The sequence below is a fragment of the Penicillium vulpinum genome (genome assembly GCF_028829585.1).
Source record: "Penicillium vulpinum strain IBT 29486 chromosome Unknown utg000001l_segment0_segment0, whole genome shotgun sequence".
NCBI lineage: Eukaryota > Fungi > Ascomycota > Eurotiomycetes > Eurotiales > Aspergillaceae > Penicillium > Penicillium vulpinum.
In genome coordinates, this window is record NW_026643241.1 from 3,556,342 (window position 1) to 3,579,598 (window position 23,257).

Genomic DNA, 23,257 nt, shown 5'->3' on the forward strand with positions numbered 1-23,257 from the left:
CTTGTTTTATGAACTATGTTTTATGTTACTATTTGGTGATGTGGGCTGGGACAGTGTCCGGTATTAGGAATAGAATGGGATGGTCTCTTGCTTTCGGGCTGGATGAACTTGCTTTTTCATGTTTTCAAACGTCTTCTTTTGATCCTCGGCTTTTAAGCCCTAGAAGTTCGCACCTAGACTATAGAATTAACTTGCAAGGTATCTTTTAGCCTGAGTGATTTTGTGCTGAACCCACAGATGGCTGGCGGCAACGCCCACGAATGTGATGAAGAGATGACAATGTGACATCTCACCACGACATGAACTGCTCTTGCGATGGAATGGCTATTGTTTAATCTATTATTGACTCGATCTAGCCGACTTAGCACCTTATGTCCGGGTCCGAGGACAGAAATATCTTTGCGGATCGCGGACATCGGGTCAGTATATTGGAATTACCTACTATCCACACCTCTGAATATACATATGCAATGGTAGAATGACATCTAAGTTCAAGCTACTGTGCACCACCTGTCATTTTAAGTCATATCCTCCCGATAAAAAGAAAACGTGATGTGATTTGACCCACGCATAATCTTAGCTGAAGGACCTTGGGGGCAACTCATGGTGTTGATACCCAATCACTACCACGGGATTTGGCCCACTGGCAAGACCTGCGTGAAATGCTTGCATCGTTCCAAGCTTTGACAAGAAATTCTCCGAGCCTTGATTTCCTAATAACGTGTATAGGGCTGATGTTTGCTCCCGCCTGGGCGTTTGACATCCAACAAAGCCCAAGTTCTTAAGCACAATAGTAACACACCACGTAGGAACTTTGAAAACCAGTTAGATAATGTAATGATATTGGAGGCTTCAACATGAATTAAACAACCTAGTCAATGCAACCTCCGACAAAGAGTGCAAGCTAATTATCAAGCTAATACAATCGGGGCCGAAACGTCCCAAGGTCCTCAACACAACGGAGAACCCGAAGAAAATGGGAACTTTTCTCCGATATAAAATGGACAAACAATTCCTGTAATATTCGTAGGTCAAGATTATCGTGTTCATTTCCCTGCCTCTTCCATCATCGAAGGACGATATACCAATATACAAAGCCCGCCAAGATGTCCTTTGATCCTCACAATGTTGACCTGGACACAGCCGACGCCGCTCAAATTGTTTGCTACCTTAATGCCGAGGGAAACGAATACAACGGCCAACTAGGCGCGCGAATTTCCGCCATTTTCGTAATCCTTGTCGTCTCCTCAGCAGCGACCTTCTTCCCCGTGCTAGCACAACGCGCACCACGCCTGCGCATCCCAGTCTACGTCTATCTATTCGCCAAGTACTTCGGTGCCGGTGTGATCATCGCAACAGCCTTCATTCACCTCCTCGATCCCGCATATGACGAAATCGGTGGCAACTCCTGCGTCGGACTGACTGGCCACTGGGCAGACTACTCGTGGTGTCCGGCAATTGTATTGACATCATTGATGGTTGTCTTTCTCATGGATTTCGGCGCCGAGCGCTGGGTCGAGATGAAGTACGGTATCTGTCGCGAAGACCCAGAACCTATGATGGCAAGTGGAGGTGAAGTGCAGCGTGTGGACTCGCGCGTTTCAGCATGCCACTCAGGCGACAAGCAAGTTAAGGAAATTGAGTCGCAGACTCAAGAGCTGGCAATCGAGCGCTCGGTCAAACAGCAGATTGCTGCGCTGCTGATCTTGGAGTTCGGGGTTATCTTCCACTCTGTCATTATTGGCCTGAACCTTGGTGTTGCGGGTGATGAGTTTGCTACACTTTACCCTGTTCTGGTCTTCCATCAGTCTTTTGAGGGACTTGGTATTGGGGCGCGTATGTCGAGTATCCCATTCAAGAAGGGAAGCTGGCTGCCTTGGTTCTTGTGTGCTGCCTATGGGCTGACAACTCCAATTGCCATTGCTATTGGTCTTGGTGTGCGCACGACTTATAACCCTGGTTCGTTCACTGCCAATGTTGTGTCCGGTGTGCTGGACTCCATCTCGGCTGGAATCTTGCTGTACACTGGTCTAGTTGAACTTCTTGCTCGTGATTTCTTGTTTGATCCCCACCGCACGCAGGATAACAGGAGGTTAGCTTTCATGGTCCTGACTATGATTCTTGGTGCCGGTATTATGGCTCTGCTTGGGAAGTGGGCTTGAACGGGAATTAAGTTGGAGATCTAGAGATGGTGTGTCTTCGGCCCCGAGGTGCACATGGGTGAATTGTAAGATGTTGAACTGCGATAATGGATATAATTTAGTTTAAAAACTGGCAGCTTAATTGAGTTTCGAGGAAACGATACGCAGATCGGCTGCATTTCTGCCAATTTTCCAATTTTCCAATTTTCCTTTTCACGAGTACGATAGACAGTAATGTTAGAATCAATGTCACCAAGTGCCGTTGCTCGTTTCCAAACCAGTTGAGAACCGAGGCAACTTCCATGTTATGATTGATCAAAATGCCTCCATTGACTTTCTCTAAGTCATAACGCCTACGACATGCTAGATAAAAATTTCATTGCCGAGCCCCTCCTGCGTACCTCGTTCAATATCTTTGCCAGAAAGTTAGGGCTCTTCGCTGCACGAGCTGCGAAGACCACAAACCTGTTTGCACTTGAAATAACAGAGCTTTGATTGATCATTGGGATCCATAGAAGTCTCCGTGGCGCAATTGGTTAGCGCGTCCGACTGTTAATCGGGAGGTTGGAAGTTCAAGCCTTCCCGGGGACGTTTCTTTTTGCCGGATGGCATGATGGTAGAATCTCGCCTACTCCACTAAGAGGAAGCGAGAATAGCGGGCGCAATTTTTTTTCTTGAAATCTTAGTGGAAACAGGTGAAGCAGTCAGTGAGAAAGCCGCGCGGCCTGAAACTCTGGTCGAAGGAACTTCCTTTTTTGTTCGGTGTCCATAATTAATTGTTGATAATGATGCATGTGTTAAGAAATATCCGGCTGCTGAATTGGCAGAATTTATTGTTAAATCGGAATGTCGAGGTCAGTTTCTGTAATAGCGAAAATGGTTCGAACACGATGTCGACCACTCGAAAGGATCGACTAAAGGAGCTCGATGGCCCTGGGAATTTATGAAATGCATATTGTGTAGGAGTTGTGATGTTGTCTGTTCAACTATATTTTAAGGACAAAGGGCCTGAAATTTAGGCCAAATTTGACGTGACCAAGAGACCAACTTGAAAGCATCTTCTGAACTTATGTATCAAAATTCTGTCTAGCTATCTAATTGCAACTGACCAGCAGCAACTTCTTAGGTAGCTTGTTGATCATATTTCTCCCCAAGTCCCTTTAAGACGACCTTCACCAAGCCACCTAATGTACCTGCTCGGTTGATTTCCACCGTTGGAATCTCCAGGCCCAGAGACCTCCGTAGCCAATTCCTAACCTCTATGGCCATGAGGGAATCAACTGCTATGGCGGCCATTGTCTCAGTGTCATCCGCAGAATCTGGCCCTTCATCTTGTGTCTGCCCTGTAAGATTATGGCTGATAAATTTGCCCAGTTCCTTCATCAAGGCTATCTCAGTCTCCTTTTTGCCCGTCAATGAAGGATCTGCTTGTATCTGAGCAAGGAGGGCCTTTAATGCATTTGCATGAGAGGATTGATCCCCGCCAGGGCTAGCGCTCGTAGACTCAAGGTTGGGATAGATCGAAAATCGAGCGTCGCGTCCACCGAGGAAGATTTCCTTTGGGAGGTCGGCGCGCCGCCTCGTGTGCGCGAGTCCCATTGCTATTGCGCCGCTCGCGTTAGAACCACCAACCGGGGAAATATTGATCGCTGCAGCGAGTCCGTCAATCACTTCAGTTTCATGGAGCACATGTAGCGCAATTGATTGTACTCTTTGAAGGAATCGGGAGTTGCGACTTGCAGCACCCGCATCTCCAACCACACCGAGGTGCAAGATAGAGGAAGAAAGTCCCTGCTGCCGTCGATAGCGGGTGAATGCTTCCAAAAATGTAGTTGCCGCTGCATAATTGGCCTGGCCAGTGTTACCACATATTCCGGCAATTGAGCCAAACACGACGAAGAAATCCAGTGAGTGTTGCAATGTGGCATGGTGCAGGTTCCAGGTTCCAGTGACTTTCGGCGCCAGTGCAGCCTCCCACTCCTCGTGGCTCATCTGTAGGAAGAGTCGATCCTAATACGACGTCAGAGGTTAGTCACTGTCCATATTCGGGACGACGTTGGAGTAAAAAGACAGAAAAATCCTTACTTTCAAGTCGACTGCCATCTGGAGGACACCAGCAAGAGGCCGCGTGCATGCGGCAACAGCCTCCTTTACATCCGTGAGGTTGGTTACATTACCTGCCACGCAAATAACTTGGCAACCTTGCGCTTCAAGTTCGTGAATAAATGATTGATCCTCCTCAGATTTGCCAGCTGACCGTGAGAGGAATACAAGTTCTCGCGCATTTTGTTCGACCATCCATGTTGACACGGATCGCCCAATACCCCCGAGCCCGCCAATGAGCAGATAAGCGGCGTCGGATCGGAATGACGGGAATTTTTTCACAACTGGAGGAGGCAAAGTGTCTACGGCGGATGGCATACGCACCAGAATCTTACCTAGGTGGGTGCCGGCCTGCATATATCTGAATGCACTGACAATATCAACCGCGTCAAAAATTTTGACAGGTTTGATAGGTCCGATTTTTCCTTGACGATACCAGTCTGAAAATGTTGCTAGGGTACTGCGATGTGTCAAGTTAGCCTTCCTTTTCTCTTAGCATCCACCCGGGACAAACCTTTTGAGAATATCCGGAGTTTCCTTGCAAACTTGTGCAAGGTCAACGCCGAAAAATGATCGGTTGGCTTCGAAAAGGCTCATATTAAGCATTCCATGACTTATGAAGTCGCGTTTTCCCAGTTCAACCATCCGACCGAACTTCGCAACGCATTCCCATGAAGCGTGTAATAAGTTACCTGACAATGAGTTGAGCACTAGATCAACTCCCCGTCCACCGGTGGCACGCATCAAGTCCGGTTGGAAGGAGGTGTTGCGAGAGTTGAAGATCCGGTCTCGAGGTAAACCGAAATCCTCCATCAAATATGCTACCTTTTTATCGTTGCCGACGGTGGTGTAGATCTATATTGACTGATTAGCAGCTCCCGTAACCAGATCACTCATTGAGAAGTGGGCTGACCTCAGTACCAACAGCCTGGCATACTTGGAGAGCCGCTAGTCCGACTCCGCCACACGCCGAGTGAATCAGGACGGACTGGTATCATGTCAGTTATTATCAATAGCCAAAGAACACAATAGTGACTTGCCTGGCCCTTCTTCAAAGCACCAATCTCAAGAAGCGAATAGAGAACAGTGACATAGCCTGTCAACATCGTGGCAGCATCCGCCATTGATAACCCCTGCGGTAGCTTGATACAAGCTTCTCGAGGCACTATAACGTTTGAGGCCAGAACCCCAGAATGCATCAAGACCACACGGTCCCCCACTGTAATATCCGTCACCTCGGCTCCAACTTGGAGCACAATACCGCTGCCTTCGAGGCCGAGATCTTCTTTATTTCCGAAAAAGCCCATTGCAACCATCATATCCTGGAATATCTTAATTAGCGAGCTATACAAGATTAGTTTGGGACGACAGGAACATACTTTGAAGTTCAGTCCTACGTAGTCCATCTCAACTTCAACCTGCCCCTTATCTAATTCATAGCATGGCTCTTTCTCGGCCCAGTGTAACGTATCCAAAAGTCCGTATGCCGTCAGAGTTAGCTTTCGGGACGCGTCTGATCGAGGTGGGCTTGCGAGTTGCTCAATGAGAGGTGTCCAGTGGTATCGGCCGACTTTGATCTTCTCTTCATGAAATGCGAATTCATACTCTGGATCGGGAAGGGAGTGCGCGCGGGATCTTTGTATCTTCTCGCACACCTGGACCACGGCCTTTGCGGCCGCCGCGTCCCATGTGGGAACCTCTAGAATTGAGAGATCAAGCAACAGCTCTGCCCGTAAAGTGCGAGCGAGCCCATGAACAAAGCCAAACATTGGATCCGAGCAGGTATGGGAGGTTGACTGTGTGACCCAGAGGATTTGGGATTCTTGCGCTTGCTCTATGTAGCGTTGGAATATCTCGTAGTCGTTCTTTGGAAGGGAACCTATTGGGGCTCCTTCCAGATCCAGCAGAGATACGATGAATTTGCCCTTGGGGGGCGCTTGGTGCAAGGTAGTCCTAGTAGTGCTGTAGCCTTCGTCACGAAATAGCGACTCAATATCACTCGCCCACTGACACAGGGTAGAATTGCCTGTGAGCAGCCAGATATCAGTAGGTATGGAAATCGCGTCCACCGGTCGTGACAACATGCTAGCGGATATATGATATGGCGGCTTTTGATCATAAGCCGTGACATCTGCTCCAGTGAAACCTGCAGCTCCTAGCTCCTGATCCCATCTCTTGGGTGAGATGTACGGTTGCTCTGCTCGACTGTCATCCTCACCCAGCCACCAACCGGGAAATATACCCTATAAAATATGTAAGCAAAACGGATGTTAGGGCTAGACAAAGGAACCTGCCATGGTGAAATTTGCAAGTAAAATCTCTATAGCTGGGTCAGCTCAATACATCAAGCTTGAGGTTCGTAACCTACCTGGGCTAATCTCATGGAGTAAGAAGCGTCCGGTGGGCTTTAAAAGACGATGCACATGACAGAGTGCTGTGTGAATGCTAGGGGTAGCATGGAGAACCTGAAGAAGAACGTGAGTTGAACGCTGTTGGAACTACCCATTCTAGTAAAAAAACTCACATTGGACGCAATGATCAAGTCAAAGCTATGGGCATCAAACCCCTGTTCAAGGGGATCTAGGCTGATATCAAGAACTTTGTATTCCATGCACTCCTCATAACTGAATCTCTCCGTTGCCGCGGACATAAAGCCCGAGGAGATGTCGGTAAAAACGTACTGTCCATACATGCGCTCCCCACTCGTGGATTTGAGAAGTTCTAGAGCCATTGCGGTTGCAGAGCCGGTACCTGCACCAATCTCAAGGACCCGTAGACCAGGAGTGGAATGGCAGAGTAACGGGAGGAGCGGGTTCCAGTCAGCATACTGTGTGTGCGCAGCATGGAAGCGATGCAGGAGGTTGTCCTTCATGAGGACCTCCAATGAGCTACTTTCTCCAGATGTGAATGCTTTGCAGTTATCGAAAATGACCTGCATGCACTCCGCAAGTGGAGCATCAAACGTAAATTTGATCTCCCTCGACACCTTCTGTATCATTTCCTGTCTGTCTGCAGAACTTACTAATGCCCATTGATCTGACTCTGGGTAGATAGATTGTTCTCCACTTGTTTTAGTATTGAAAGCTGCGTCCAGGATGAACTTCTTCCATTTTGTGAAATGTGATGATGCTGGTTGGACATCTCTAATTTGTTCCGCCGTCTCCAGAACAAAAAGCGCAGATAGCTGACCCAAGGCTCTGATATTCATGGCCTGTAATGTATAATCATGTGGTGTAGACAGAAGTGCTGTCGAGGGGAAGAAATCAATGTCAGATTTCCACTCAAGATGGCTTACTGAGCCTGCGAGCCCAGTTCCAGAATCTATGTGATCCTTTTCCAAGGCGAAAAGGTAAGCTCCTTGAATAGAGAGGACCACTCGATCACCTAGCATGGCAATAGCATCGCCTAGTTGTCCATCCCTTGTACCACCCTTGGTTCGGGCGCTTGCTGGCATAGGTGGACCTCCTGGTCCGACAAACAGAGAATTTATAATAGCTGGAACATAAATAGTTGTGAGATGCCGTAGCAAGCCCTTAGAACAGGCCACGCCCATAAGTTGGAGGCATTGATCAATTGCCGTAGGATGCAGCGAATACCTGCTCCCAGGCAGCCTGCGGTTGCCCAGAACAGTGGCAGTTGCCCTTGGTCCGGTGGGATCTGCTGTGATCTGCTCTAGGCCCTGGAATTGAGGGCCGTAATCTATTCCACTCCTTTGGAGCACACGGTACAAACCCTCAGATGGCACAGCTCGCTTATAGGAAGAGATCGGGAATGGCTCTGGGGGATGGTCGGCCCCTGCCCTTACTTGACCTTGACAATGCATGGTCCATCGTTCTCCGTCATGGGCCATGATTTTGAAACCATACCAGCCAGATGGGACCCTGTCAGCCACTTCGATCGGACTGAGGCTAGTCACCAGCTCGATCTGATCTCCCTCGTGGAACAGCAGTGGTGTTATAAATGTGGTATTACGCACTGAATAACTATCCCTGTCGGGATACAGCTGCTGGACTGCCTCACCTGCCATAGCGACAAATCCAGCACCAGGGAATGTGACAGTGCCTTGGATAACATGATCCATAAGCCATGGCACATTGTCCAATGTCACTAGATTGCGCCAAGAAGGCTCATGGTCAGTCGTATCGACGACCTGCAAACCAAGAATTTCATGGTGCGGAAATTTGCGCTGTCTCCAATCCCTACTCAGTCGACTCTCACTCCAGTAGGAGCGATCATGTTGCCAAGGATAAGGTGGAAGGTCTACCAGCGTGTTGCCCGGCTCCATTATGCTTCGCAGATTGACTCCAATGCCACTTGCATAGGCCTGTCCTGCCGTTCGTAGGAGCTGGCCTTGGACATCTTCATCATACCTAAATAAGGTGGGAATATAGACCGGTGATCTCGCCGTCAAAATCCGGAAGATTTGTCGCAAAGGGGCGGCAAGGGCTGAGTGTGGCCCAAGTTCTACAAAGACCGGGGTTCCACTAGTAGGTAGACTTTGGATAGCCTCTGTGAAAAGTACCGGTGATTCCAGATTCTGTCGCCAGTATGATGCATCTAGTTTGCGAGCGTCAGTGATTGTGTCGCCAGTCACACTGGAATAGAAAGGTATCATTCCTGGCTCGTGTTCGATATGGCTGGAGATAAAATCTTCATATTGAGAGCCAATCTTTTTCATGTGGTCTGCAAATAATGTAAGCGCAAGCCTACCAGAGCAGGGTGCAAGGGAGCGATGTACTAGAATGATAAGCAATTTTCACTGTGAGCCGGCGGCACAGTGTATCTGAATTTGCTGCCTTGATGCTTTTGATCGCACGGTCAACCGAGTCATTATCTCCTGATAGGGTGAGACTATGCGGACTATTGTGGCAAGCAACAACCACTCCGGGTGTTAAGTACTGTGTCACCTCGTCCGGAGCAAGTCCGACGGCTACCATGGCGCCTAAGCCTTCTAGCGGTTGTGCGACCTTGCCTCGGTAGTATGCTAGAACGATAGCAGTCCTCATCGAAATAGCTCGGGCAGCATACGCAGCCACAATCTCTCCGCTCGAATGTCCGACAACTGTGGAAGGCTCAATTCCCCAACCATTGAGAATATTTACCAGGCCAATTTGAAGCGCAACACAGAGAGGCTGAGAGAACTCGGCTTCGTGGACCCGAGCAGTTGAACTCTCTTGTCTTAGTTCATCTAGTATGTACGTTAGGCAAAAGATCCTTGTAGCCTCGAGGGTAGGGGCCTCAATCTAACCATATAATAACCAATTCGGGCCATTAGGTAGCTGCTGAAGTGCTTCATCCATCTTTTTGACATCCTGCTTGAATGTTGGAAAGCTGGACAAAAGCCTTAGCCCCATTCCAGGCCATTGAGCTCCCTGGCCTGTGAACACGAAGGTGACATTTGAGGAGCTGGTATTGAATATGGAAAACGCCGCATCGTCTAGAATGGGATTACTCGGCTGCACCACGGCAAAGGTCCGGTGAGAAAGATGCGATCTTCGCGAAGCCAAAGTATAAGAAAGATCATACAGGCGGTCTGGGTGATTCTTTACATAGTCAGTGATCTGGCCAATGCGATTGCGAAGAGTGTCTGCAGTGTGCGCAGACAGGACCAAGAGCTGTGAGCTAGAGCCTCCAAGCGATGTGATTTGAGACTTTGGAGATATTGTAGAGGGGGACTCCAGAATAGCGTGGGCATTGGATCCCCCAATACCGAAGGAATTCACGCTGATCCTTTCGGGCCTCCCAGCAGGCCACGGAGTTGGTTCTAAGGGGACGTGAAGATTTGCCTCGGTGAATGGGATTTGGGGATTCGGTGTTTTGAAATGGATATTGGGTGCGATGGTCTTATGTTCAAGTGACAAAATAGATTTAATGATGCTTGTGATACCCGAGGCACCCTCAGAATGACCAACATTTGGTTTGACCTGTGAAATGTGCAACATAAGTCATGAGATTCATTGTGAAAAGCTCTGCGAATAGAGAATACTGACAGCACTAATATATGTTTCTTCTCCTTGGGTCATCTTTGCAACAACTGATGCCTCGATGACATCGCCGACAGCTGTTCCAGTCCCATGGCATTCAAAAACAGGCGTTTCGTGGATAGCATCAATTCCTGCAATCTTATACGCGTGCCGAATCAATCTCTCTTGAGATATAGGACATGGTTGAGAAAAGTTAGGGGTCTTGCCGTCGTGGTTGGTTACTGTGGAGCGGATGATAGCGCGGACCGCATCGTTGTCACGAAGTGCGTCCCGTAATGGTTTGAGATATATGCAATTGATCCCTTCACCACGACCATAACCATCTGCCTCAGCATCGAAGGTATGAGAAATACCACTCGGTGACAAAACCATGTTTTTGGTCATGGCATCTGTCATGGTTGGACTCCATATAAGACTTGTCCCGCCCACTAGAGCTGTTGAGCACTCTCCAGATCGAAGTGCTTGACAGGCCTCATGAAGGCAGACCAGGGATGAAGAGCAAGCCGTTTGGATAGTCATGCTAGAAGGGATCAGAGCTTTTTGAGATAAAGACAGCGGACCGCACTCACCTTGGGCCCAGCAGATCAAACCGATACGACACTTGGTTTGCTAACGCGAAACCACCGGTGGCGATAGGATATATCTGATTCAGATACTGAGGATCTTTATTCGACATTTCTAGCCAATCTTCGCCAAAAACACCAACAAAGCAACCGATTTTCTCACCGCGCCACTTGGTCTCCCCCGAGTTCTCCAGGCACTCCCAAACCACCTCTAGCAAGAGCCGTTGCTGGGGGTCCAGGCGTGCCGCCTCGTGGGGAGGAACAGAAAAGAAAGACGCGTCAAAATAAGCTGGATCTTCTTGCAAAAAGAACCCCTTTTTCGTTTCGCTCAGATCTCCACAATCGGGACTGCTAGACGCCTCTCTGGAGCAGCGTGAGGGAGGCGCTTCGCAAAAGCCATCTCGTTTCTTCACGAGCATTTCCCAAAATTCATCTCCACATCTAATACCACCTGGTAGCCTCATTGCCATACCAATGACAGCAATTGGCTCCCCAAAATCCTCCTTGTGGTTTCTGCATGATGATTGTACTTGTCCAGTTGTCGAGTTCATTTTGGTCGAATGATGGATAGTTAGAGACTGGATCAAGATGGCTGCAGAGTAGGCAAAGCAAAGGTTGAACTGTGGTTTGAGCTCTGATATTACGATGTATTGGATTTTTTTACTATGGGTAAATTCACAAATTGGTGATTAGGCCAAATCTACACACAATATGTACCTACATATCCTGGTTCTGTGAGGTGCTAGACACACATTTCCTCCGAAATCCTCCGCTATCGGATGAATAATATGTACCTGAATGGCTGGTCAGTCATATTGCTAGACACTACAAAGAAATAAAATGCGCAAGTAGTTCTAGCTTGCCCTCGGAATACACTCTTTTCTCGACATTGTTCAACATTACTCCAACCTAGATCCGCATGTGTGACTGCAACACAACTAGATGCCGAACTGCTATCTTTACAATCCTTTCCATATCAATGCAAGTATATAAAAGACCGTGCATTAAAGAATCAAAGAACCGGTCTCATTGGAGATGATGTTATTGCATCAAAAAGGAAAGCTCAACTGGAATAAAGAACATCAGTCCACTAGATCAGGTATTCGGCTATCATCACTAGGGTCTGATACGCCAAAGGCGAGAACAACCCAAAGGAGATCTAGATCCAAGCAGCCTACAACCCTCCGGATGTCCAACCCAATCTCCTACCCCCCGGGAGTTCAACGTAACCCACCTCCATATACATGTTAGGTCCCTGAAGTGGCACATAAAAGGTACCTTGGGTAAGATATACTCTGAGCTGTGGCCGAGTACAACCCAACATCCCTTGAGCGCGAATGCTTTACACCGATTAGACTGTTGCATTCCGATATTCGGAACTGGGATGCACTATGGTGGTCTCGACTATTTGTTTCGAATTTATTCAACGCCAATATGGAGAGTATCTGATTTTCTTTCACACGGAGCAAGATATTAATTTTTTTGATCGGCACCAATCGTCTAACAGGTGAGCCATTTCCTTCGTTTTCTCTGCCCTCAATAAATCCATGCCGGACCTGCCTATGAGGAACGATGCCTAAAAGCAATGGCCTGCTGTATTATCACTAGACATCAGACTAAGGCTTACAAAATTTATAGCAGGTAACTGATATCTGGATATAAGTCTGGTCAAATAGTACTTTTATACCGCCATTTGATTGAAAACTACTCAAGTACCTTCTTTTGATTGTCCCAGCAAAATTGTCAGTACACCATTTATGTTGTAAATATACTCACAAAACTCCAACCCAAGAGCAGCAGACAACAATTGATCAAGATGGACAGTGAATGGTTTCGAGGACAAGTCGTCTTCCTCACGGGGGCGACTGGGAATCTTGGCGCCTGTCTGTTATACAAGCTAGCCATTCAACTCCCAACTGCCAAAATATTTGTACTGGTGCGGGGTTCCGTGCAAAGGGCAATTGAAGCATGGGAGCAGTCGATGCCAGAACAAGTGGAGGAGATTATCGCCACTTGCAAGATTCAATTCTTTCTCGGCGACATGACCCAGCCTAACCTCGGTCTCTCACCTGCCAATCTATTACGCTTACAAAATGAGGCCACAGTGGTGATCAATGCCGCTGGTGACATTGCTTTATCTCGAGATCTCGCAGAGACCATACCCATCAATTGCACTGCTCATCTAACGCTAGCTGCTCTACTAGACAGTCTCACTCAACTGCAGCGCTTCCTGCACATATCAACTACATATGTGTCCAGCTTTCTCCCCGACAGCGTGATCAAGGAGCAAGTCTATCCTCTATACAGAGACCCGGTCGATGAACTAGAGAAGATTCTTGTCACAGGGAAGTCATCCTATACAAAAGAATTCGCGGCTCCATATGCACTAGCCAAACACCTAGCAGAATGTTTGCTTCTGAGTGGCGACCACAAATTCCCCATCCTCATTGTTCGGCCCTGTCTCATATCACCGGCAATTGAAGAGCCCTACCCACTCTATGGCAGTGATGGCGCCATACCCATACATTCTTTCATCCAAATACTTCTGGGAGACGCTGAATACGGGCCTCTGAAGCTCGAGCAAACACTGCCTTCACACGCAGCCTGCAATGAGATCCCAGTTGACCTCGTGGCTCGCACTTGCCTGGCCCATATTGCCCAAGGAACAATGGGTGTGGTCCATGCCAGCGCTGATTTATATGTCTCTCGGTCGATTGGGGAATTGCTCGAGCGGATGCGCCGCCATGCGCCAGAGGGAGCGGTCGAGCAGGTACGAAAAGCTGGGATTGATCACGGAGAGGTCACGGCCCCTGAGTTTTACACCATGATCCAGCAATTTGCACGGGACTGGAAAATTGAGTGTACGCGGTCTGCTCATCTGAAGCAGGTGGCGGGTCCGTTGGGACTTAACCTTGGAGATCATGACCCAGAATTATTCTTTAAACTCCGTATCGAGCGGCTGGCGAAGACTCTTCTGGAAAAGCTGGAAAGTGCTAGTATAGCAAGCAATAAGGTCTATCCGAATATCTCTTAAAAGGGATGACTAGGTTTTGTTGGTAGTATTGTCCGCAAGTCTCTTCAACGATTATCCTTGATGCATTAGAGTTAGCGCTTCTATGGTATTTCTCTTGACGAGTCGTAGGATATGGTGTCGAATGGCTCTTTCACTGAGTTGCATTAAGCAGAGATTATTTTTAAAAATAAATCAATATGACGTGTAATAACGCCATGGGCTTTCTAGTGCGTAGAAAGCCCCAGAATATCTATGCTTCACCATCTCCAGAAGTCTTGGCGTATTCATATCATCATAAAATTTGGGTGACAGTTCGTTCCTCAATCCAAGTGGTGTCCAACAAGCGAACCAACATGGAAAAAAGCAGTTATACATACACTCAGTTGCAGTATTCATACCTTGGTCCTTCCATTTACTTAATTGCCTTGATTGATTCCCATCCATCTAATTCCAAGTTATGCACATCTCACCTGCTGTAGTCAGAAAATAAATCGAGTAAGCAAACATTTGAGAGGATAAAAATAGCATTGAATAAATGGGTTGTGCTGGCTATACTAAGCAGAAACCCCTCCCAAAGGAAAATAGGAAAATTTAGCCGATGAAAATTCATCCCCAAACAAAATAGCCTTTCGGCATGGCCGTAGCGTGGGCAGCATGTGGCTGAATAGAAGGTGATCTTTTACCTATTCTATATGATTTTGACATTCTTCAGCCTGATCTGGCTGACAGCGAGTATACTAGAATGTGGCGTATCGTGTTGAATGGTCTTTGATAAAGGAATGTGGAGCTGAGCCAAGACTCAGAATAAGATGGCGAGCTGCAGTGTCTAAATACTCAATCTTCGAGATGGATAGGAGGGCAGATCAAATAGAGAAGATAAATAGTGACTCGCGGCCGCTGCTTTTGGTCATTGCTTCTCATCTACACCTCTATAATCATAAACTTGAACAATGATCTCAAAGGCGCTGCCACCATGCTTTCAGCCCACAATCTTGCAGGTATATCTTGCATGGGTGGATGGTTGGCTCTTCATCTCGGATGGCCATGATACAGCGCCGAAGCAGCTCATCAGCTTGGACGAATTGGCTTCTCTTTTCGAAGAAGAAAAATATATACCAGTTAATGGATCACACCTGTCTGATGCATGTCATCCACTCACTAAAACAACATCTCAAGGATGGAAGAATCACATTTGGTGGACAAACGCCCCCTTCATGTGAGGAGACGAACCTCCTTTCCGAACAATATGATCCCCAGGTCGAGTGTACATGCGAGGATATTGAGCCTGCCACCCGGCTACAAAATAAATGTAACTCTGGGCAACACGAATGCCGTGCTATTCGAAGCATGAAGGAAGTCATGGAAAAAGTCATCGAGCGAAAAGACGAATGGCATAACACCGGTCTCTTCACACCAGCGAAACTCAGACTCGCAGTTGATGAGCTGGTAAACTCAAACACCAATATACAAGAGTCTCCCAAAATATGCCTGGGAACAGATATATTATCTTCCATCCCAAGAATCCAAGCACCAGACCGTCGCCCAAACCCATCTGTCGACACCAACCCTCGAATCGGAAATCAGCTATACCCGACCGCCGAGCAACTCAAGATCTGCACCGACGCAAAGTACTTCGGCGTGATATCTTGCGGCGGAAGTCTCTGTGATGAAGGTTTGGCTCGCGCTGTGGCTGACTCATGCAACGACATCTTGATCGGTGACTACTGCGAGGCCGCAGATGCAAAGGGCCTCAAGCTACTCCAACAAGTCGGCGCGGCGGCCATGTCATTTTTGAAACTCTGCAATATGGCCGGTCGGGTCACAGACTGGCAGTTTAATAACTTGTATGCATACATCGTGCAGTGTCGGGTTCTCGGCTACTATCGCGATCACACCCGCTCTCATCTGCCAGATGGCATCTATGGAAGTCGGATGACGGGACTCGGGGTGCATAGACACATCGATGTTGCTGCTTTCCATGGAGTTATGACTGCTTCACTTGGGACGGGCCAGGAGGTGACTGAAGAGCAATTCTCGCGGATCGTGGAGGCGACAGTTTATATTAGTGATTTTGTTGATCTCCGTGGGGATACTATGCGCAAGCAACGTGAGAATGTTATACTCCGAGGCATTCGAGGTGATCTATGCAAATATCTTGATGAGACGATTGGGAACTGCTTAGATTTAGTGGCTGATGTGATTGAGTCGAGCGAATTGGGAGCACTGGTTGTCATGGGGTATTGCAACTGGGCTATCATGTCAGCCCATCATAAGGTCTATGAGTTGCTCAGGGGGATTCAACAAGTTCAAAAACAATCTGCGTGCGAATATGTGTCAGTGTCTCAGGCCACGCGATATGAACGGTTGATTGAAGCGCTGAGGCCCTATGGTACTCTTGGCAATGATGGACCACGAGTGTCAAAAAAGAGAATTGAGATGGATAAGTCTTATGCTCTCTGCCAAGGATCTTCAGAGAAACATCTCGCATGGCTTGCTGATGCTACTCGGAGCTTGTTAGAGCCGACAACGCTGAGGCAGGTTTTAGATGTGGTGCATTTCGAGTGGAGCGGCGACGTGGGGGCTGTCGATTATTGTCCTTGAGAAATGATCAAATGTTCACTAATATGAGTTAGAATAGAGGAAATCTGCGTTCACAGTAATTTTAGAAGTTTGTCGTGGAATCCCGCCGTTTGCCGTCACACGGAAATGGATATATATATATATAGTTGACCATTCGAACAAAAAAATATCACATGGCCTTTGAACCCTACAAAAATGAAATCAATGACCAGAAGAGTTATCCATATAGAACTGCGCTCATAAAATAAAATAGATCCGAATGTTTCTGTGACTAAGACGCTTTACCATCCCTTCCAAGGCTGAGAGGCATTTTTCTTCGGATATTCTCCGCCTTTTTTTCCTTCGTCCTTCTACCCCAGAAATCCCCGGACTCTGCAAAATTTCTAGTCTGTGCCCATATTCAGTATGGAGGAACCGATTCCCCCATTACGTCCTGAATCAAGAATGCCGGACACCTTCAACAGCGCCGCCCCGCTTATCGAAGAAGAGGCCTTCTTATCGCCAGGAACATTCTCCAGCGCAGACGACTACGCCGCCAACCCCAGATTCCTCGAATTACAAGAAGAACTCCGCTGTGTACTCTTTTCCGCAGTAGCAAGCCTCGAGCCAGCAACCTACACATCCCCTGCCCCCCTAGAACCAACAGAAGGACCTCAGCCCCGACCTCCACGCCAAAGCCTAGACTTCACGCGGGCCATCTCAATCCCCAAAATCCGACTAATCTTCTACTTAAAAAACTGGATAACAGAATGTGCACCTTACCTTGATAAATTCGATGAGGCGCGCCATTTCGGCGTCCACATCCCCATCCTAGCACAAGGCTCACCAGCCCTGTTCTACGCAATCCTCGCCTTCTCCGCACGGCAAACAGAGCGAAAAGCCTGCCTGGACAAAGCCTACGATAGCCTCGAGCTGTACCAGGAGTCCATCCGACTTCTGGCACCATTACTTCAAGCAAAAGATCCGAACGTCCTCGTGACAGTATGCATCCTCGCCGTGATGGAGCTGATGTCTGTGAGCCCGCGCGACTGGCGACGGCACGTGGAAGGCTGCGCCGCGCTCTTTGAGTCGTTCAACGTGAATGGGCTTTCAGGCGGACATCTGCAAGCTGTGTTCTGGTGCTATGCGCGCATGGAGCTGTGCGGCGCGATCATCTCAAACGGCACTGAGAGTACAGTCCTCCCTCTAGATAAATGGGTCCCGGCTATGCCGCGGGCTTCTTCGAAGGAAGCGCAGGAGGATATCATCCGGGATTTGTTCTGCGAGAAGGGCCGTGCGTCTGCTGATATGCACGCTAACTGGGCGGTTTACCTGTGCGCGAAGACTTGCGACCTTTCTTGTCGTCGAACGCGGTTCTTGGAATTGGGCGAAGCGTCTGATGATACACGTCCGTTTTCAGAGCAGTGGAGTCGGCTTTGGGAAGAATTGCAGTACTGGCTTGAGCAGCGCCCACCTGCTATGCTGCCTATTAAGACTACAGGGATGGGCCGTGGGCAAATATTTCCCGAGATTTTGTTTGCCCATTGGGCGGCTATTTCTGGAAATCAGTTGTATCATGCTGCGTCTATTATGATGCTGGATATGAGGCCTGTTGAGAGGGGGCCGCCTCCTTCCAAACCGCATTATTCGTCTATTTGGCATGCTCGCAGAGTTTGTGGGATCTCGTTGACGAATCCTCATAGCGGGAATTTGATTAATGCTATTCAGCCGCTTTACATTGCGGGGAAGCTACTCAGCCATCATAGTGAGCATGTTGAGGTTGCGAAGTTGTTCAAGATTATTGAGCGCACTACTGGGTGGGGTGCTTTGTGGCGACTCAGGGATCTTGAGAGAGCTTGGGGGTACGAACCCGGGGAGATCTTGGGTGTGATTTGAAGCTGGTTCAAATGATACAGTGCCAATTCTGTTACGGCTCAGTGCCTTGCATTTGCTCCGATGAGATTGTGACCCTATGATGTTCGAACTGTAGTTCAACGACTGGCAAGCAAAGTGCGCAAAACCGGTAACACAAGGATGAAATTGATTTCATGCATTACAACCAATCTATACACCGATCCGCGGCCCCTATCGGGGTTCAAGCCCGTCCAAAATACTTGGAACACAAGACAAGATCCGTCTTGCAAAGCCAAATCGACCGGCCTACTTCAAATCTGGACGAGCCTTGGGATACTACGGGGAATGCATGATGGCCCCCTTGGTCTTCCCGCAATCAACCTCGAACACATAATTCGCCTCCCAAATACCCCCCATAGCTAGAGTTGCAAAAGCAGATCTCCACGCCCAGGAGCACTTGAAAGGGGGTCGTTAGCCAGAGTTACGCAATCGAATGAAATACACCCGATGGACATGGTCAAAGTCTGGTTCACAGACAGAGATGGGTCAACCATCAGCGCAGCGGCTGTCTCATCGCAGAGACAGGATGGCAGGTCGTAATACTTATAGGGCAGTTCGCTGTACGAGTTGGGCGAAGTGGATTTTTACCACTCCTCGATCGGAAAACGCGACTGGTCTATTCAACATTGAAGTCAGTGATAAAACCACAGAAGCAATCAAATATCAGGAAGATGACTCACCCCTGGGTAGTCTCCAGCAGATTCAAATTAGCATATCCACCTATAATCACTGAATCCTTGGCAAATGACGGAAATTGCATATCAATATGCGCATAGCAAGCGCAATATCGGCCAGTGCTCGAGCAGAGGGTCAATGGATACCTGCCCGGGATATTTGTGGACCATCTGCACTGCCGAAGTCGAGTTCTTCGGTCGGGCCGTGGGGAAACCGTGGAAACCTCGACGATACGGTCCAGGTCGCCCGAAGTCGGCTCGTTGCCATTGGCTTCTAACGTCCTAGTCTCCCGCGCAAATGCCCTCTCCCAGGGCAGCTTGCCATGTATCATCTCCCATGTTGCAAACGGTTGGGTGTGTTTATTAGCGGCCATACTGCCCAGGAGAGACTGGAATGCAGGCTATATTTCGGGTCTTCAGCGTCGCGACCGCGTGAAGCACCATCTGAGAACAGCTATTAGCCATATTGGGTCTTCATTATGGCTTCGTCATCGCACATCATGGCGATGATGTATATAGGTTAATATGGATATCCCAAGCCTAGAACCATCTAGGACTACCAGGTACGACACGAATCCTGCCGTATAATGTACTATGTAGTCATTGTCCATGATGGGGTAGTGTTTATCCTGGATATGGGGCATTGGCCCGCTTGTGACGAAAATGAGCAATGAGCTGCGGATCCGATGTGGACCAATGCATTGTAGGGTCAAAGAGGAATCGAGATAAGTACTGTGCGTATATTTTATAGGATACGCTGTTAGATCAACTTAACTCAACAGTGCAGGATATCTTTACATCTGTCGACACTTTGGCAGAAATTTGACATTCCATCTCAACCCCAGACTACGAACGGTTCATTCCGGATACTACCTTGAATATCTCAACATCCCGATTAGGAGGGATCTCGCGAGGACGGTGCCTCTGGTTTCCACAAAAAGACATAACAGGCCACTCCACACCCACCTTTTTTTACCGCCGAGACCGAGTTATAGCCTAAGTCGGGCTAGCCCGTACAGGGCCCGAAAGACCAAAATAAGAAACCGAATCATCCCGAGATTTTCACTTCTGTCCCGTCCCCGCTGTCGGAGCCATTCGCCATTCTGGGAGAACGGAGGCTACGTACCGCCAAAAAGGGTTTAGCGAGTTAGTTCCTCCACCATTTTGCCTCCACAAAAATCAACTAAATTTGGGGTTCCTGGGGATTTTGACGAGAAACTGGAGAAGTTCATGCAGGTTTGAGGTTTTTTTTTTTTTCTTCTTCACACGTGGTGCCACTCGGACTATGACAGAATTAAATCAAATGAATTCAATTCAATTCCAAATATGAGCGTATATATTCAGACCCTCTTTCCCCCGTGTTTTCAATTCCCCAGATTTCATCTCCTAGCGCTACATTGGAAATTACTCTTCTCCAATATTGCCCAGCATGACAGTCCGATCATCCAATGATGCGGAATCTATTTCACGAGTTCAAATCGCAAAGAAATCCATGTGGCAGTCAATCTTCGACAACCCCAAAGTCCTAGCTATTGCCTTCTTCGCCTCGTAAGAAATTCCCTTACATCCAAATCCACACACCTAAATATTAACACCTCACAGATTCGGTGGCTTCGAATATGGCTACCAACAAGGTGTCCTCGGCCAGTCCTTGGTCATGACCCGCTTCACAGAGAACTTCCCAACAGTAGTAGCTTCGTCCACCGCAACAGGCTGGTTAACCTCCATCCTGCAACTGGGCGGTATCGTCGGCTCCCTGGCAGCCGGTATCTTGGGCGAAGTCTACTCGCGAAAATACACAATGTTCTTCGCCTGCTGCTGGGTCATTCTCGGTAGCTACCTGTACATCGGCGCGACGGCCGGTAACCCGGCCATGTTGTACGCGGGCCGATTCTTCACCGGCCTTGGCGTCGGCTTGTTCAGTGGTGTGGGGCCGCTCTATAACGCCGAACTGGCAGCTCCCGAAATGCGTGGTCTGCTTGTCTCATTCTACCAGTTCGCTACTATTCTCGGAATCATGATTTCTTTCTGGGTGGGCTATGGTAGCAACAATATTGGTGGGACTGGAGCTGGGCAGTCGGATCTTGCTTGGCGTCTGCCTTCTATTATTCAGGGTATTCCTGCTGTTGCGCTTGCTTGTGGAATTTGGTTCATGCCTTTCTCTCCCCGCTGGCTGGTCAAGCAGGGTCGAGATCAGGAGGCTCAGGATACTATTGCTTGGATGCGGAAGCTCACTGTTGACGATGAGCTTGTCCAGATGGAGTACCTTGAGATTAAGGCTGAGGCTGTCTTTGAGGAGCGGGCATTTGCCAAGGCTTCGCCTAAGCTCGCAGACAAGGAGAAGAAGAGTGTCTTCATGAACCAGATCGCCCAGTACACCAACTGCTTCCGGTCTATGGATAACTTCAAGCGCGTTTGTATTGCTTGGTTGGTTATGTTCTTCCAGCAATGGAGTGGTGTCGATGCTAGTAGGTTGACTTGTCTGAGAAGTCTTAGCAATGTCTGGCTAACCATTATCTATCAGTCATCTACTACGCTTCCAATGTCTTCGTCAGCCTCGGACTGACTGGTGGTACCATTGCTCTTTTGGCAACCGGTGTGACCGGTGTCGTTTTCCTCATCAGTACCATCCCCGGAATGTTGATCATCGACAAAGTCGGACGCAAGCCCATGCTCCTGGGTGGATCGATCGTTATGCTCGCTAGCATGGTTATCGTTGGCGTGATTGTGGCCAAGTTCCAACACGATTGGCCAAACCATGTAGCAGCCGGCTGGACCGCAGTTGGTGAGTTACTAATTTCCCATGCGATGCCCATGTTGCAATTGCTAACCAAACCTCCTAGCTTTGATCTGGCTGTATATTGCAGGCTTCGGTGCCACCTGGGGCCCTGTCTCATGGACTCTCGTTTCGGAGATCTTCCCGCTCTCCATTCGGGCAAAGGGTGCCTCCATCGGCGCTTTCAGCAACTGGATCAACAACTTCGCTATCGCGTTCTTTGTTCCCCCTATGCTCCAGAACTGGGAATGGGGTACTTATATCTTCTTCGCTGCTTTCCTTGCCTGTGGCATTGTCTGGGTTTGGTTCTTCCTGCCTGAAACCAAGGGCGCGTCTTTGGAAGATATGGATCGTGTTTTCAAGAGTAATGCCGGCGAGCAGGATGCAGAACTTCTCCGTGAAGCGCAACGCGATGTGGGCTTGACTTCGTTCCTTGAGCGGATGTCTGGTAATGGTGGTGATCTCGAGAAAAATGAGAGATCTCAGTATATTGAGAAGGTTTGAGCGGACTTTATAAAAATGTGCCTGGGCTCAATGTCTCCTTTAGTTTACAATTTATTGAGCGTTTACGAAATCACTTCTTTCATGCATATATTGGTTCCACTTTGTAGAACTGTATGTTTGGCAGTATTTTATTCTTGTGTACATACGCGGATGGCGTTTGATTGCTCTTGCCCCTATAAAGCATTGTTGCAGCAAGAATGATAACGTATAGATCGTTCCTGCCATCCCCATTCGGCGGGGCGCACCTTCCAAGGCTGGAACCTTCCTGGAGTAAACAAAGCCAAATAAGGCTCTGACGATTTTCCATTTTTTCCTTCTTTCTTTTCCTTTTCCCCATTGCTACTCTCCTTTCCCCACCCCCTTATTCTTTTCATTTCCATCCTCCCCTCCAACAATCAGTGGCCCATAGTTGGAAGTCAAATGGAAAATCTCACACGCTGGACACGAAAATTGCTGAACCCCAGAAACTCGGAGGCGGAGAGAATACATCCACGAGTTAGGGCCCGCTCATTGCCCAAGCCGCTTGCACAGATGGACACCCCCTGAGGCCTGGGAAACTGGGCAATATCTGAAACTAGAGCAGGAGCAGGGAAGTTAGGAGACAATCAAGAATCAGGATAAACATGCCGTAAGCTCCATTCTATAACGAGATAGAATTATTTACAAATGAGCTTGGTGCTAACAAAGATAGGAGACGAAACTTTTCTCCCGATGTCGCCAATGGTATCTCGACGATTACCTTGATCCCGCCATATGCACGACGCAGCATGGCAGATCTGGGGAATCAATACACCTTCAACTCCGTTGCTTTTTATCGACCTTGAAAAGTCCTTGCTGATCCCCGAATTCCGCAATTACGGGATGCCTTGCGTCTGGTAAATCCTGTGGAGAACTCATGCTTTGTCAGGAGCTTCGACGACTCGTCACAGGCTGCAATATCTATATAGACGAGAAAGCTGCCAATCGAGGTGCAGGAAGAACCAGAAAAAAACTCTTTTTTGATTCGAGCTCTTACACGCACATCAA

General features: G+C 48.3%; 7 protein-coding genes across 7 annotated transcripts; 5 read left to right on the plus strand and 2 right to left on the minus strand.

Annotated features, from left to right (window-relative positions):
- Positions 1-1,106: 1,106 nt before the first annotated feature.
- On the plus strand, positions 1,107-2,162 carry zrfA (high-affinity Zn(2+) transporter ZRT1; the record flags this gene model as incomplete). Its single annotated transcript, XM_057248984.1, has 1 exon — positions 1,107-2,162. One exon carries the CDS (start codon positions 1,107-1,109, stop codon positions 2,160-2,162), a length of 1,056 nt encoding a protein of 351 aa, XP_057113416.1.
- Positions 2,163-3,263: 1,101 nt separating this feature from the next.
- Positions 3,264-11,342, minus strand: N7479_001288 (uncharacterized protein; the record flags this gene model as incomplete). Its single annotated transcript, XM_057248985.1, has 13 exons — positions 3,264-4,151; positions 4,227-4,704; positions 4,759-5,099; positions 5,158-5,232; positions 5,270-5,566; positions 5,624-6,487; positions 6,527-6,564; positions 6,613-6,709; positions 6,769-8,927; positions 8,983-9,432; positions 9,493-10,168; positions 10,235-10,748; positions 10,798-11,342. 13 exons carry the CDS (start codon positions 11,340-11,342, stop codon positions 3,264-3,266), a joined length of 7,422 nt encoding a protein of 2,473 aa, XP_057113417.1.
- Positions 11,343-12,607: 1,265 nt separating this feature from the next.
- N7479_001289 (uncharacterized protein) lies at positions 12,608-13,825 on the plus strand (the record flags this gene model as incomplete). Its single annotated transcript, XM_057248986.1, has 1 exon — positions 12,608-13,825. One exon carries the CDS (start codon positions 12,608-12,610, stop codon positions 13,823-13,825), a length of 1,218 nt encoding a protein of 405 aa, XP_057113418.1.
- Positions 13,826-14,926: 1,101 nt separating this feature from the next.
- Positions 14,927-16,405, plus strand: N7479_001290 (uncharacterized protein; the record flags this gene model as incomplete). The annotated part of the gene is made up of 1 exon (XM_057248987.1): positions 14,927-16,405. One exon carries the CDS (start codon positions 14,927-14,929, stop codon positions 16,403-16,405), a length of 1,479 nt encoding a protein of 492 aa, XP_057113419.1.
- Positions 16,406-16,828: 423 nt separating this feature from the next.
- Positions 16,829-18,259, plus strand: N7479_001291 (putative C6 transcription factor; the record flags this gene model as incomplete). Its single annotated transcript, XM_057248988.1, has 1 exon — positions 16,829-18,259. The coding sequence occupies one exon, from the start codon at positions 16,829-16,831 to the stop codon at positions 18,257-18,259; it is 1,431 nt and encodes a 476-aa protein (XP_057113420.1).
- Positions 18,260-18,553: 294 nt separating this feature from the next.
- N7479_001292 (uncharacterized protein) lies at positions 18,554-19,683 on the minus strand (the record flags this gene model as incomplete). Its single annotated transcript, XM_057248989.1, has 4 exons — positions 19,519-19,683; positions 18,958-19,326; positions 18,703-18,835; positions 18,554-18,673 (listed from the first exon to the last, which is right to left on the minus strand). The coding sequence occupies exons 1-4, from the start codon at positions 19,593-19,595 to the stop codon at positions 18,554-18,556; spliced, it is 699 nt and encodes a 232-aa protein (XP_057113421.1). The 5' UTR covers positions 19,596-19,683.
- Positions 19,684-20,380: 697 nt separating this feature from the next.
- On the plus strand, positions 20,381-22,231 carry N7479_001293 (sugar porter family MFS transporter; the record flags this gene model as incomplete). Its single annotated transcript, XM_057248990.1, has 4 exons — positions 20,381-20,499; positions 20,554-21,419; positions 21,476-21,736; positions 21,795-22,231. 4 exons carry the CDS (start codon positions 20,381-20,383, stop codon positions 22,229-22,231), a joined length of 1,683 nt encoding a protein of 560 aa, XP_057113422.1.
- Between the last annotated feature and the right edge of the window lie 1,026 nt (positions 22,232-23,257).